Raw genomic sequence first — 14,087 nt, 5'->3', positions numbered from 1 at the left:
TGTATTGCGTGTGTTCCGAGGCCATGTCTGTACATGCTAGGCTCGTCAACACCCGTTGTATTCGAACGTTAGAATCTATCACGCCCGATCATCACGTGGTGCTTCGAAACAACGAACCTTCGCAACAGTGCACAGTTAGGGTGAACACTTTCTTGAAATTATTATAAGGGATCATCTTACTTACTACCGTCGTTCTAAGCAAATAAGATGCAAAAACATGATAAACATCACATGCAATCAAATAGTGACATGATATGGCCAATATCATTATGCTCCTTTGATCTCCATCTTCGGGGCACCATGATCATCTTCGTCACCGGCATGACACCATGATCTCCATCATTGTGTCTTCATGAAGTCGTCACGCCAACGATTACTTTTACTTCTATGGCTAACGCGTTTAGCAACAAAGTAAAGTAAATTACATGGCGTTATTCAATGACACGCAGGTCATACAAAATAATAAAGACAACTCCTATGGCTCCTGCCGGTTGTCATACTCATCGACATGCAAGTCGTGATTCCTATTACAAGAATATGATCAATCTCATACATCACATATATCATTCATCACATCTTCTGGCCATATCACATCACATAGCACTTGCTGCAAAAACAAGTTAGACGTCCTCTAATTGTTGTTGCAAGTTTTTACGTGGTTTGTAGGTTTCTAGCAAGAACGTTTTCTTACCTACGTATGACCACAACGTGATTTGCCAATTTCTATTTACCCTTCATAAGGACCCTTTTCATCGAATCCGTTCCGACTAAAGTAGGAGAGACAGACACCCGCTAGCCACCTTATGCAACTAGTGCATGTCAATCGGTGGAACCTGTCTCACGTAAGCGTACGTGTAAGGTCGGTCCGGGCCGCTTCATCCTACAATGCCGCCGAAACAAGAAACGACTAGTAGCGGCAAGAAGAATTGGCAAACTCAACGCCCACAACTGCTTTGTGTTCTACTCGTGCATAGTAACTACGCATAGGCCTGGCTCATGATGCCACTGTTGGGAATCGTAGCATAATTTTAAAATTTTCCTACGCTCACCAAGATGCATCTATGGAGTGTACTAGCAATGAGGGAAAGGAGTGCATCTACATACCCTTGTAGATCGCGAGCGGAAGCGTTCCAATGAACATGGATGACGGAGTCGTACTCGCCGTGATCCAAATCACCGATGACCGAGTGCCGGACGGACGGCACCTCCGCGTTCAACACACGTACAGTGCAGCGACGTCTCCTCCTTCTTGATCCAGCAAGGGGGAAGGAGAGGTTGATGGAGATCCAGCAGCACAACGGCGTGGTGGTGGATGTAGCGGGTCTCGGCAGGGCTTCGCCGAGCTTCTGCGAGACGGAGAGGTGTAGCAGGGGAGGAGGGAGGCGCCCAAGGCTGTCTCGTTGCTGCCCTCCCTCCCCCCTTTATATAGGCCCCCTGGGGGGCGCCGGCCCTGGAGATGAGATCTCAAGGGGGGCGGCGGCCAAAGGGGGGAAGGGGGTGCCTTGCCCCCCAAGGCAAGGGGAAAGCCCCCCCACCCTAGGGTTCCCAGCCCTAGGCGCATGGGGGGAGGCCCATGGGGGGGCGCCCAGCCCACTAGGGGCTGGTTCCCTTCCACTTTCAGCCCATGGGGCCCTCCGGGATAGGTGGCCCCACCCGGTGGACCCCCGGGACCCTTCCGGTGGTCCCGGTACAATACCGGTAACCCCCGAAACTTTCCCGGTGGCCGAAACTGGACTTCCTATATATAATTCTTCACCTCCGGACCATTCCGGAACCTCTCGTGACGTCCGGGATCTCATCCGGGACTCCGAACAACTTTCGGGTTTCCGCATACACATATCTCTACAACCCTAGCGTCACCGAACCTTAAGTGTGTAGACCCTACGGGTTCGGGAGACATGCAGACATGACCGAGACGCCTCTCCAGTCAATAACCAACAGCGGGATCTGGATACCCATGTTGGCTCCCACATGTTCCACGATGATCTCATCGGATGAACCACGGTGTCGAGGATTCAATCAATCCCGTATACAATTCCCTTTGTCAATCGGTATGTTACTTGCCCGAGATTCGATCGTCGGTATCCCAATACCTTGTTCAATCTCGTTACCGGCAAGTCTCTTTACTCGTACCGCAATGCATGATCCCGTAACTAACGCCTTAGTCACATAGAGCTCATTATGATGATGCATTACCGAGTGGGCCCAGAGATACCTCTCCGTCACACGGAGTGACAAATCCCAGTCTCGATCCGTGCCAACCCAACAGACACTTTCGGAGATACCCGTAGTGCACCTTTATAGTCACCCAGTTACGTTGTGACGTTTGGCACACCCAAAGCACTCCTACGGTATCCGAAAGTTGCACGATCTCATGGTCTAAGGAAAAGATACTTGACATTGGAAAAGCTCTAGCAAACGAAACTACACGATCTTTTATGCTATGCTTAGGATTGGGTCTTGTCCATCACATCATTCTCCTAATGATGTGATCCCGTTATCAATGACATCCAATGTCCATAGTCAGGAAACCATGACTATCTGTTGATCAACGAGCTAGTTAACTAGAGGCTTACTAAGGACACGTTGTAGTGTATGTATTCACACATGTATTACGATTTCCGGACAATACAATTATAGCATGAACAATAGACAATTACCATGAACAAAGAAATATAATAATAACCATTTATTATTGCCTCTAGGGCATATTTCCAACAGACTACTATGTAGTAGCTATCGTGCTCCTTTCATTATGCATGTTTCATCATGAATGATTCTTGTCTTTGCAAATTTCTCAATGCTGAACTACCCCTGTTATATATTAGCAGGATGGTTAGACCAGGTGGTCATGGTAGTGATGACAATGCCCCACCACCACCTGAGTAGATGGCTGGTATGATCCAACAGTTCGAGCTGAACCGCCAATTCATGGAAAATATGATGGCTCAGTTTCCTCGCCCCAATATGGACCAGCAACCAACCCCAGTAACTCTGGAGGATTTCATGCGCCTCAACCCAACTGTGTACCGCAGCTCAACTCAGCCTCTGGATGCTGATGACTGGCTCCGTGACATCACCTATGAGATGGAGTCTGCCAATGTAGCCCCTGCCAGCTATGTCACCTTTGCTTCCTTCTTCCTGAAGGGACCCGCAGCTCAATGGTGGGACAGCCATAGGCGTACTCTGCCAGCTGGAACAATCATCACCTGGCCAGACTTCCAAGTTGCTTTCCGTGCCTGCTTCATTCCTCGGGGAGTCATGGACTGGAAGAAGCATGAGTTCCGTAACCTCACCCAAGGCAACAAAACTGTTGAAGCGTATCAGTGGGAGTTTCTGGACTTGTCTCGCTATGCTGAAGAGGACATTGCAACTGATGCACGCAGATAGGAGAAGTTCCGTGATGGCCTTCAAGCTGACATCAAGCTCGCACTTCTAGTGCATGACTTTACTGATTTCGCCACCTTGGTGAACAAGGCCATCAATGTCGAAACTGGTCTGCAGGAATACCAGAGCTCTCACAGACGCAACCATGACACGGGCTCATCTTCGGGCCCGCCCTCATAGAAGCGTAAGATATGGATCCCGAACAGCATGTACCGTCCAAATGCATCTGCCCCAAGGTAGACCTATGTTGCACCTCGTCTGCCTCCACCACCATCTAGGCAGCCAAGACTTCCAGCTCCACCACCCCAAGCTCCTGTTCCCACTCCCAATAATGGTCTGTGCTTCAAGTGTGGTCAACCAGGACACCGTGCTAGAGAATGCAACTAGAACCAGAATCAACTGGCCCTTCTAGCAACTGGCCATGGAAGCAACCAGCCCCGCAGCAACAAGGCCAAGTCTTATGGTCGTGTTCATGCCAACCACGTTGATCTCAATGAAGCTCAAGACCAGCCTGCTACTGTGATGGGTACACTCCTTGTAAATTCAGTACCAGCATCCGTTTTATTTGATACAGGTGCATCGCATTCATTCATGTCAGAAGATTTTGCATACAAGCACGACGTTAAATGTGAGGAGATGAACACCTCGGTAGTGGTCAAAACCCCCGTGGGACAGTGTCAAACCTCCATGGTTGGCATCAACGTCCCCGTGGAAATCGAAGGGCTGGAATTCTATGCCTCTCCCATTATCCTAAAGTCGTCTAACATCGACCTCATTTTGGGGATGGATTGGTTGAAAGCGCATACTGCTTCTATAGTTTGTGCCACTAAAACCGTCCATCTACTTCACCCTTCAGATGAAATAGTTACTTACCAAGCTCATCTGGTGCAAAATGCCGAAGCCAGGCTCTATGCATTGAATGCATTGAACGCTGCACCACTCGAGGGCATTGAAAACATTCCCGTCGTGCGTGAATTCCTAAACGTCTTTCCTGAAGAACTTCCAGGGATTCCCCCTGCTAGAGCTGTCGAATTCATCATCGACTTGAAACCAGGCACCACTCCTATAGCCAAGCGACCCTACAAGATGCCGCCGCATGAACTCCTTGAGCTTAAGAAGGAAATCGAAAAATCTCTTCGCAAAGGATTCATTCGCCCAAGTTGCTCTCCTTGGGGAGCACCTTCTCTCTTTGTCAAGAAGAAGGATGGGACAAACCGATTAGTTCAAGACTACCGTCCTATAAACCAAGCTACCATTCAGAATAAATACCCTCTTCCTTGGATCAATGATCTGTATGATCAACTGGCGGGTTCATCAGTGTTCTCTAAGCTCGACTTGAGGTTGGGTTACCACCAGATCCGTGTTCGTGAAGAGGATATCCCAAAGACCGCCTTCATGACTCGATATGGTTCATACGAGTACACCGTCATGTCTTTCGGTTTAACCAATGCTCCAGCCACCTTCTCTCGTCTGATGAACTATATATTCATGGATTACCTCGACAAGTTCGTCGTGGTTTATCTGGATGATATCCTGGTATTTTCCAAGAACGAAGAGGAACATGCTGAACATCTTCGTCTTGTGCTGGAAAAGCTACGAGAGCATCGACTATATGCCAAGTTCTCCAAATGTGAATTCTGGCTACCCGAAGTAACCTATCTTGGGCATGTCATCTCTAAGGATGGTATTGCCGTCAACCCTGAACGAGTCCAGGCTATCCTTGATTGGACTCCTCCCAAGAACATTAAGCAAGTCAGAAGTTTTCTCGGTCTCGCCAGCTATTGCCGTCGATTCGTCGAGAACTTCTCCAAGATCGCCAGGCCTCTGACTAACCTGTTGCATAAGGGCATCAAGTTCTAATGGACCGACAAATGTCAGGAAAGTTTCCAGGCACTCAAAGACAAGTTGACTTCTGCCCCAGTTCTAGCTCCACCTGATACTAAGAAGGACTTCGTCATTTACTGCGACGCTTCCCGTCAAGGATTAGGCTGTGTCCTAATGCAAGACCGCAAAGTGATTGCTTATGCCTCTCAGCAATTGCGCCCTCACGAAGAGAACTACCCAGTTCACGACCTCGAACTTGCTGCTGTCATTCATGCGCTGAAGCAGTGGCGACATTACCTTCTCGGTAATCGTTGCGAGATGTTCACTGACCACCAAATTCTGAAGTATCTGTTTACTCAGCCAGACCTGAACCTCCGTCAGCAGAAATGGATGGAGATTGTTGCAGACTTTGACTTGGGTATTTCCTATACGCCAGGCAAGGCTAATGTAATCGCTGATGCCTTGAGCCACAAGTCTTACTGCAACCACCTCCAGGTTCACAAAGTTCAGCCCTCGCTTGTTGAAGAATTCAGAAAGCTGAACCTCCATATTGTTCCTCCGGGTGCACTCGCTCCCCCTCCTAAGGAGTTTCGCAAGATGAACCTCTGTGTTGTTTCCCAGGGTTCCCTCAATACCCTGGCTGTCAAACCAGATCTCTTAGACTCCATCAAGAGAATACAGGGATATGACTCTGAATCCCACAAGATTAAGCGCTACCTCGCAGAAGGAAAGCCCTCATTCTTCACTATTGCTGATGATGGCACTTTGTACTTCAAGGGCCGCCTAGTGGTGCCATGTGCAGAGAAAAACCTGGATATGACTCAGGAAGTTATGAAAGAAGCTCATGATACGCCTCTATGTATCCATCCTGGTAGTACAAAGATGTACCAAGACATCCGTCGGAGATTCTGGTGGTCTAATATGAAGCAAGACATTGCTCGTTATGTTGCTGAGTGTGACGTTTGCCGTCGTATCAAAGCAGAACATCAAAGGCCTGCTGGAACTCTGCAACCTATCTCTATTCCTGAATGGAAATGGGACCATGTTGAGATGGACTTCGTCACTGGATTTCCCAAATCGCAGAAAGGTAATGATGCTATTCTTGTCGTCATTGACCGGCTTTCTAAGGTTGCACATTTTCTGGTAGTCAAAGAAACCACTGCTAGTCAGCTGGCAACGCTCTATATGTCCAGGATTGTTTCACTCCACGGTATTCCATTGGTTATCATCTCAGACCATGGCAGCTTATTCACTTCAAGATTCTGGGCAAGTTTCCAAGAAGCTATGGGAACTCATCTGTCATTCAGTACTGCGTTTCATCCTCAATCGCAAGGACAAGTTGAACGCGTCAACCAAGTTCTCGAAGACATGCTTCGAGCTTGTGTTATTTCCTTCGGCAAGAAATGGGAGGAATCTCTCCCGTATGCTGAGTTCTCTTATAATAATAGCTATCAAGCTAGTCTGAAGATGGCCCCCTTCGAAGTGTTGTATGGACGAAAGTGCCAAACCCCTCTGAACTGGTCAGAAACTGGGGAACGTCCACTCTTTGGTCCGGATATTATCCAACATGCCGAAGAACAAGTCCGCATTATTCGTGAGAATCTCAAGACTGCTCAGCCACGTCAGAAGAGTCAGTATGACCGTCATCATAAAGACATGGTCTATCAACCTGGCGAAAAGGCTTATCTTCGAGTCACACCAATGAAGGGTGCTCACCGCTTCGGGATCAAGGGCAAACTAGCTCCTCGCTATATTGGCCCATTCACTATTCTCGAAAGGCGTGGAAAAGTGGCATACCAACTGGAGCTTCCGCCGAACCTTTCTCAGGTTCACGATGTGTTCCACGTGTCACAGCTCCGCCATTGCTTCAAGGACCCAATCCGAGCAGTGGATCATGAAGTGCTCGAATTGCAGCAGGACCTCTCCTATAAAGAGCACCCGGTCCGCATTCTCGACCAAGCTGAACGCCGCACACGTCAGAAGGCGATCAAGTTCCTCAAAGTCCAGTGGTCGCACCATTCTGAAGATGAAGCCACTTGGGAACGCGAGGATCTCCTGCGTGATGAATACCCCGCACTGTTTCCTTCTACCTCCTAAATCTCGGGACGAGATTTCTTGTAGTGGAGGAGATTTGTAACGCACGGATAATTAGGCTATAGTAAAACTCTCCTGATGATGCCATGTCATCTATGTTACTGTTGCTAATCAAGTGTTAGATCAAAACATTGCAAATTCAAAAATGAATTAGTGACAAACACCCAAAGTTTTCAAAAGTCAAAACAAAAATGTTCGGTGGGTGCCAAATATTGCATAGGTAATTATGGTGAAGTAAATACATTTTTAGAAAATGTCTAAATACTTAAATTGAGTTAAAACAGAAAAGAAAATAAATAAAAGGAAAAAAATGAAAATAAAACCAAAGGAAACGAACCCCCCCCCCTCACTGGACCAGGCGGCCCAGCTCACAGGCCAGACCGACCCACCTGGCCCAGCTGGCCAACCGCCGGCCCAGCCCCCCTGCCTCGCCTCCTTTCCCTGTTCCCCCGACCCGGGTCGGAACAGGGGCGCGCTCCCGCCCGACCACCTCGCCGGCACCGACGCCGGGGAGGATAAGGTCGCCAGCGCCCCCGCCTCCTCGGGCCCCTCTCCCACTCGCCCCCGCTCTCCCTCTCGACCTCCGCGCCTCTCCCGTTCCCCTCCAGATCCACCTCTACCGCACCTCACCGAGCGCCGCCGTCGCCGTGGCTGCGCCATAGCCGCGGCCACCGGCCACCCCGCGCCTCGCCAGCACGTCCACGAGACGCGCTGTCGTCCTCTACCTCGTCTACGCCTCGCCATCGAGCTCGAGGAGCACCGCACGGTCGGGTTCGAGCTCGTCCCCATCTTCTCTGTCACCGGTGACCGCCGTCGTCTCCGGCCACCTGTGCGCTCCTAAGCTATCACGGGCCTGCTTGCGTGCCGCACGGTGAGCTCCTCCGCCTCATGCTCCTCCCTGTTAATCTCCTAGCGGGTCGTAGCTAGCTCGCCATCGTGCCCGAGCTCTGGTCGCCGCTGTGCGCCTTGCCGTCGTGGCCACGCTCACCGATGAGCTTGCCCGAGCTCGCAGTCGTGCTCAGCACGCGCGTAGGGCTCCGTAGCGCTAGCTAGCTCACTCCGCCGTGCTGGGTATAGCCGGATCCGCTCGTGCCCGAACTCCGGCGCCGCCTTTGCCGCTTGCCGGCGCCGTCTCCGGCCTTTTCCGGCCGGGCCACCACCGCAGTTCGACGTGCGCTGCTCCGCTCGTTCGAACGCACCCTAGCGCGCGAAATGGTCGCCCGTAGGCGAAATCCGACGAGGCCCGAGACCCTCCGCCGCATTTTGGCGTCGCCGGCGTCGAGCCGCCGGCCACTGCCGACATGGCACACCTGGGGCCACCCCAGGGTCACTGCCAGCAGGCCCCGCGGGCCCCAGTTGACTGGGTTGACCCAGTCAACTGCTGACTGGGCTGCCCAGTGACACTAACGTGTGGGCCCCCCTTCGGTTAATTATCCAAATAAACATTTTTATAATTAAAACTAATTAGTTTAGTTAAATAGACACTGACAGGTGGGCCCAGTAGTTTTACTAACTAAATTAGATTAGTTTGAACTCTGTTTAACCCACTTTCTATGACACGTGGGTCCCCTGTGTCAGTTTTGACCAGTCAACCGCACTGTTGACTGCTGACATCACACATACGTCATGCTGACGTCATCCCATACTGTTCTGGATAATGTTGGATTTAAATAAATAATTAAAATCAGAAAATGATTAAATCTTTAGAAAATCATATAAAATAATCCGTAACTCGGATGAAAATACTTTCTACATGAAAGTTGCTCAGAACGACGAGACGAATCCGGATACGCAGCCCGTTCGTTCACCACACGTCCCTAGCATAGTGAACCTGCAACATTTCACCTCCGGATGTTTCCCCCCCCTTTGCCGGTATCACCTAGTACCGCATTGGGCACACCTAGCATCACGCTTTGTCATGTCATGCATCGTCATGCATCTGTCTGCATTGTATTCATTGTTTCTTCCCCCTCTTCTCTCCGGTAGACTACGAGACCGACGCCGCTGCTGGTGCCCCGACCGACTACGCTGTTGACGAACCCTCCTTCTCGGCTGAGCTTCCAGGCAAGCCCCCCCCCCTTGATCACCAGATATCGCATATTCTTCTCTATACTGCTTGCATTAGAGTAGTGTAGCATGTTACTACTTTCCGTTAATCCTATCCTGATGCATAGCCTGTCCTTGCTACTACTGTTGTTACCTTTACCTGCAATCCTACATGCTTAGTATATGATGCTAGTTTTCCATCAGTGGCCCTACATTCTTGTCCGTCTGCTGTGCTATACTATCGGGCCGTGATCACTTGGGCGGTGATCACGGGTATATACTTATATACTCTATAATTGACACCTGTGGTGACTAAAGTCGGGTCGGCTCGTAGGAGTACCCGCGAGTGGATCTTTGTGGCGGAGCGACAGGGCAGGTTGAGACCACCTAGGCGAGAGGTGGGCCTGGCCCTGGACGGCGTCCGCGGTTACTTCAAAATAACACGCTTAACAAGTTCTTGGTATTTGATCTGAGTCTAGCCATTTGGTCTATACGCATGAACCAACTACATGGGAAAGTTATGGGCACTCGACGTCGTGGTATCAGCCGAAGCCTTCGTGATGTCAGCGACTGAGCGGCGCACGCCGGATTGGACTGGAACGCCACTAGGCTAGGTCTGCTTCCGGCCGCGTACGCAACATGCAGGTGTGCAATGGGCGATGGGCCCAGACCCCTGCGCGCATAGGATTTAGACCGGTGTGCTGACCTCTCTGTTGTGCCTAGGTGGGGCTGCGACGTGTTGATCGTCCGCGGCTGGGCATGACCCAGAAAAGTGTGTCCGGCCAAATGGGATCGAGCGTGTTGGGTTATGTGGTGCACCCCTGCAGGGAAGTTTATCTATTCGAATAGCCGTGTCCCTCGGTAAAAGGATGACCCGGAGTTGTACCTTGACCTTATGACAACTAGAACCGGATACTCAATAAAATTCACCCTTCCAAGTGCCAGATACAACCCGGTGATCGCTCTCTAACAGGGCGACGAGGAGGGGATCGCCGGGTAGGATTATGCTATGCGATGCTACTTGGAGGACTTCAATCTACTCTCTTCTACATGCTGCAAGATGGAGGCTGCCAGAAGCGTAGTCTTCGACAGGACTAGCTATCCCCCCCTTATTCTGGCATTCTGCAGTTCAGTCCACCAATATGGCCCTTTACACATATAACCATGCATATGTAGTGTAGCTCCTTGCTTGCGAGTACTTTGGATGAGTACTCACGGTTGCTTTCTCCCTCTTTTCCCCTCTTTCCTTTCTACCTGGTTGTCGCAACCAGATGTTGGAGCCCAGGAGCCAGACACCACCGTCGACGATGACTCCTACTACACCGGAGGTGCCTACTACTAAGTGCAGCCCGCTGACGACGACCAGGAGTAGTTAGGAGGATCCCAGGCAGGAGGCATGCGCCTCTTTTGATCTGTATCCCAGTTTGTGCTAGCCTTCTTAAGGCAAACTTGTTTAACTTATGTCTGTACTCAGATATTGTTGCTTCCGCTGACTCGTCTATGATCGAGCACTTGTATTCGAGCCCTCGAGACCCCTGGCTTGTATTATGATGCTTGTATGACTTATTTATGTTTTAGAGTTGTGTTGTGATATCTTCCCGTGAGTCCCTGATCTTGATCGTACACGTTTGCGTGCATGATTAGTGTACGATTGAATCGGGGGCGTCACACTCTTGAGCACTGCGTTGGTTTTCCCTTGAAGAGGAAAGGGTGATGCAGCAAAGTAGCGTAAGTATTTCCCTCAGTTTTTGAGAACCAAGTTATCAATCCAGTAGGAGGCTACGCGCGAGTCCCTCGCACCTACACAAACAAATAAATCCTCGCAACCAACGCGATAAGGGGTTGTTAATCCCTACACGGTCACTTACGAGAGTGAGATCTGATAGATATGATAAGATAATATTTTTGGTATTTTTGTGATAAAGATGCAAAGTAAAATAAAAGCAAAGTAAAAGGCAACGGAAATAGCTAAGTTTGGAAGATTAATATGATGAAGATAGACCCGGGGGCCATAGGTTTCACTAGTGGCTTCTCTCAAGAGCATAAGTATTTTACGGTGGGTGAACAAATTACTGTTGAGCAATTGACAGAATTGAGCATAGTTAAGAGAATATCTAGGTATGATCATGTATATAGGCATCACGTCCGAGACAAGTAGACCGACTCCTGCCTGCATCTACTACTATTACTCCACACATCGACCGCTATCCAGCATGCATCTAGAGTATTAAGTTCATAAGAACAGAGTAACGCTTTAAGCAAGATGACATGATGTAGAGGGATAAATTCATGCAATATGATAAAGACCCCATCTTGTTATCCTCGATGGCAACAATACAATACGTGCCTTGCTGCCCCTACTGTCACTGGGAAAGGACACCGCAAGATTGAACCCAAAGCTAAGCACTTCTCCCATTGCAAGAAAGATCAATCTAGTAGGCCAAACCAAACTGATAATTCGAAGAGACTTGCAAAGATAACCAATCATACATAAAAGAATTCAGAAGATTCAAATATTGTTCATAGATAAACTTGATCATAAACCCACAATTCATCGGTCTCAACAAACACACCGCAAAAGAAGATTACATCGAATAGATCTCCATGAGAGAGGGGGAGAACATTGTATTGAGATCCAAAAAGAGAGAGGAAGCCATCTAGCTACTAACTATGGACCCGAAGGTCTGAGGTAAACTACTCACACTTCATCGGAGAGGCTATGGTGTTGATGTAGAAGCCCTCCGTGATGGATGCCCCTTCCGGCGGAGCTCCGGAACAGGCCCCAAGATGGGATCTCGTGGGTACAGAAGGTTGCGGTGGTGGAATTAGGTTTTTGGCTCCGTATCTGATCGTTTGGGGGTACGCAAGTATATATAGGAGGAAGGAGTACGTCGGTGGAGCAATGTGGGGCCCACGAGGGTGGAGGGCGCGCCCCCCTACCTCGTGGCTTCCTGGTGGCTTTCTTGACGTAGGGTCCAAGTCCTCTGGATCATGTTCGTTCCGAAAATCACGTTCCCGAAGGTTTCATTCCGTTTGGACTCCGTTTGATATTCTTTTTCTGCGAAACTCTGAAATAGGCAAAAAACAGCAATTCTGTGCTAGGCCTCCGGTTAGTAGGTTAGTCCCAAAAATAATATAAAAGTGTATAATAAAGCCCAATAATGTCCAAAACAGAAGATAATATAGCATGGAACAATCAAAAATTATAGATACGTTGGAGACGTATCATAGAGATTGACAAGCATACAGTTAAGTACAAATTAGAAGGGGAGGCAATGGAGAAGGAGTGCTTCAGGAGGGCTTTTGTTTGTTTCAAGGCTTGCTGGTAGGGGTTTCTGAATGGTTGTAGGCCCTATTTGGCTGTCGATGCGACTGCTTTGAATGGAAGATGGAGAGGCCAGCTAGCAGCAGCTTCTGCAGTTGATGGACACAATTGGCTATTCCCAGTTGTATTTGGTGTGTTGGAGGTAGAGAGTGAGGAGAGTTGGGTCTGGTTTCTACAGCAGTTGCGCAACATTATAGGTACACCCTCAGGTTTAGTTATACACACAGATGCTTGCAAGGGTTTAGAAACTGTAGTAGAAATTGTATTCCCTGGAGTGGAACATAGGGAATATATGCGACACCTAGCACAGAATTTTAAAAAGAAATTCAAAGGCAAAGTTTATGATGAGAATCTATGGCCAGCATCATAGACATGTAGCTTGAGGAAGCATGAGCACAATTTGAGAGTGTTGTATGCTCATAATACTTTGGTGAAGGAGTACATGGATGAACATCATGGAAAGCTGTGGTCAAGAAGCAAATTCAATGAAATCTACAAAGTAGACAATGTGAACAATAACCTCGCTGAGTGTTTCAATGCAAAGTTCAAGTCAGTGAAAGGGCTTTTGTTGTGGCAAGCATTTGATAAGATCAGGCAGATGATCATGGTAAAGATGGCTCTTCGTAAAAGAATTGCAGAAACACAATATGTTGGCCATCTTATGCTCCCATCTCTGATTAAGGCATTGCATGCCAAGGCAAGAGGACTAAGAATGAAATGCATTCGACCGTCGACATACGAGGCTGAGGTGACATACACTGACAGTAAAAATAGGGAATGGAGATATCCGGTGAACCTTGCAACCAATGAATGTAGTTGTAGGCAATGGCAGATCCGCGGGAAGCCGTGCATAGATGCCCTACATCTCATGACTGTTATTGGAGGTGAAGATGGTGAAGTTGATCAGTATTGCTCTGAATATTTCTCTGTTGCCAAATTTAGGGTTGCTTATGCTGAAAATGTGCCTGCACTCTTGGGAAAAGACCAATGGAACATAGTAGACCCAGGGTTCAAACTCCATTCTCCTGTACTGACTAGACCACCAGGAAGACCAAGGAAAAACAGGATAAGAGCTGGTGAAGAGGGTCGTGTAAAAAAACAGCGTAAGTGCAAAAGATGTGATATGTAACGCCCACGATGCGGCTATATCTCCCACGCGTCGAGGCATGACTTAGAGGCATAACCGCATAGTGGTTTTTTCGCAAGAAGGGTCATCTTCACACAATCCCATGTAATGAACAAGAATGGGATAAAGAGTTGGCTTACAATCGCCACTTCACACAATACATAAATATAACTCATACATCATCCAAAATACACACACAGACCGACTACGATCAAGATCCAAATGAAAATAAGATAACCCCAAATGCTAGATCCCCGATCGTCCCAACTGGGCTCCACTACTGAT

The 14,087-nt window shown here is 48.8% G+C and overlaps 1 protein-coding gene across 1 annotated transcript in view; it reads left to right on the top strand.

The window, feature by feature from the left end:
- Positions 1–13,805, top strand: part of LOC141022685 (uncharacterized) — a 31,143-nt gene extending 17,338 nt beyond the window's left edge. The window contains exon 2 of the mRNA XM_073498949.1: positions 13,113–13,805. Within this exon, the coding sequence (XP_073355050.1) occupies positions 13,113–13,805 (693 nt within the window). The remainder of the gene's footprint in view (positions 1–13,112) is intronic.
- The last annotated feature ends 282 nt before the right edge of the window (positions 13,806–14,087 follow it).

This window comes from Aegilops tauschii, chromosome 5, assembly GCF_002575655.3.
Source record: "Aegilops tauschii subsp. strangulata cultivar AL8/78 chromosome 5, Aet v6.0, whole genome shotgun sequence".
Taxonomy (NCBI): Eukaryota; Viridiplantae; Streptophyta; class Magnoliopsida; order Poales; family Poaceae; genus Aegilops; species Aegilops tauschii.
Note: the sequence above shows the minus strand (reverse complement) of the source record. Positions and strands in the feature narration are given on the sequence as shown.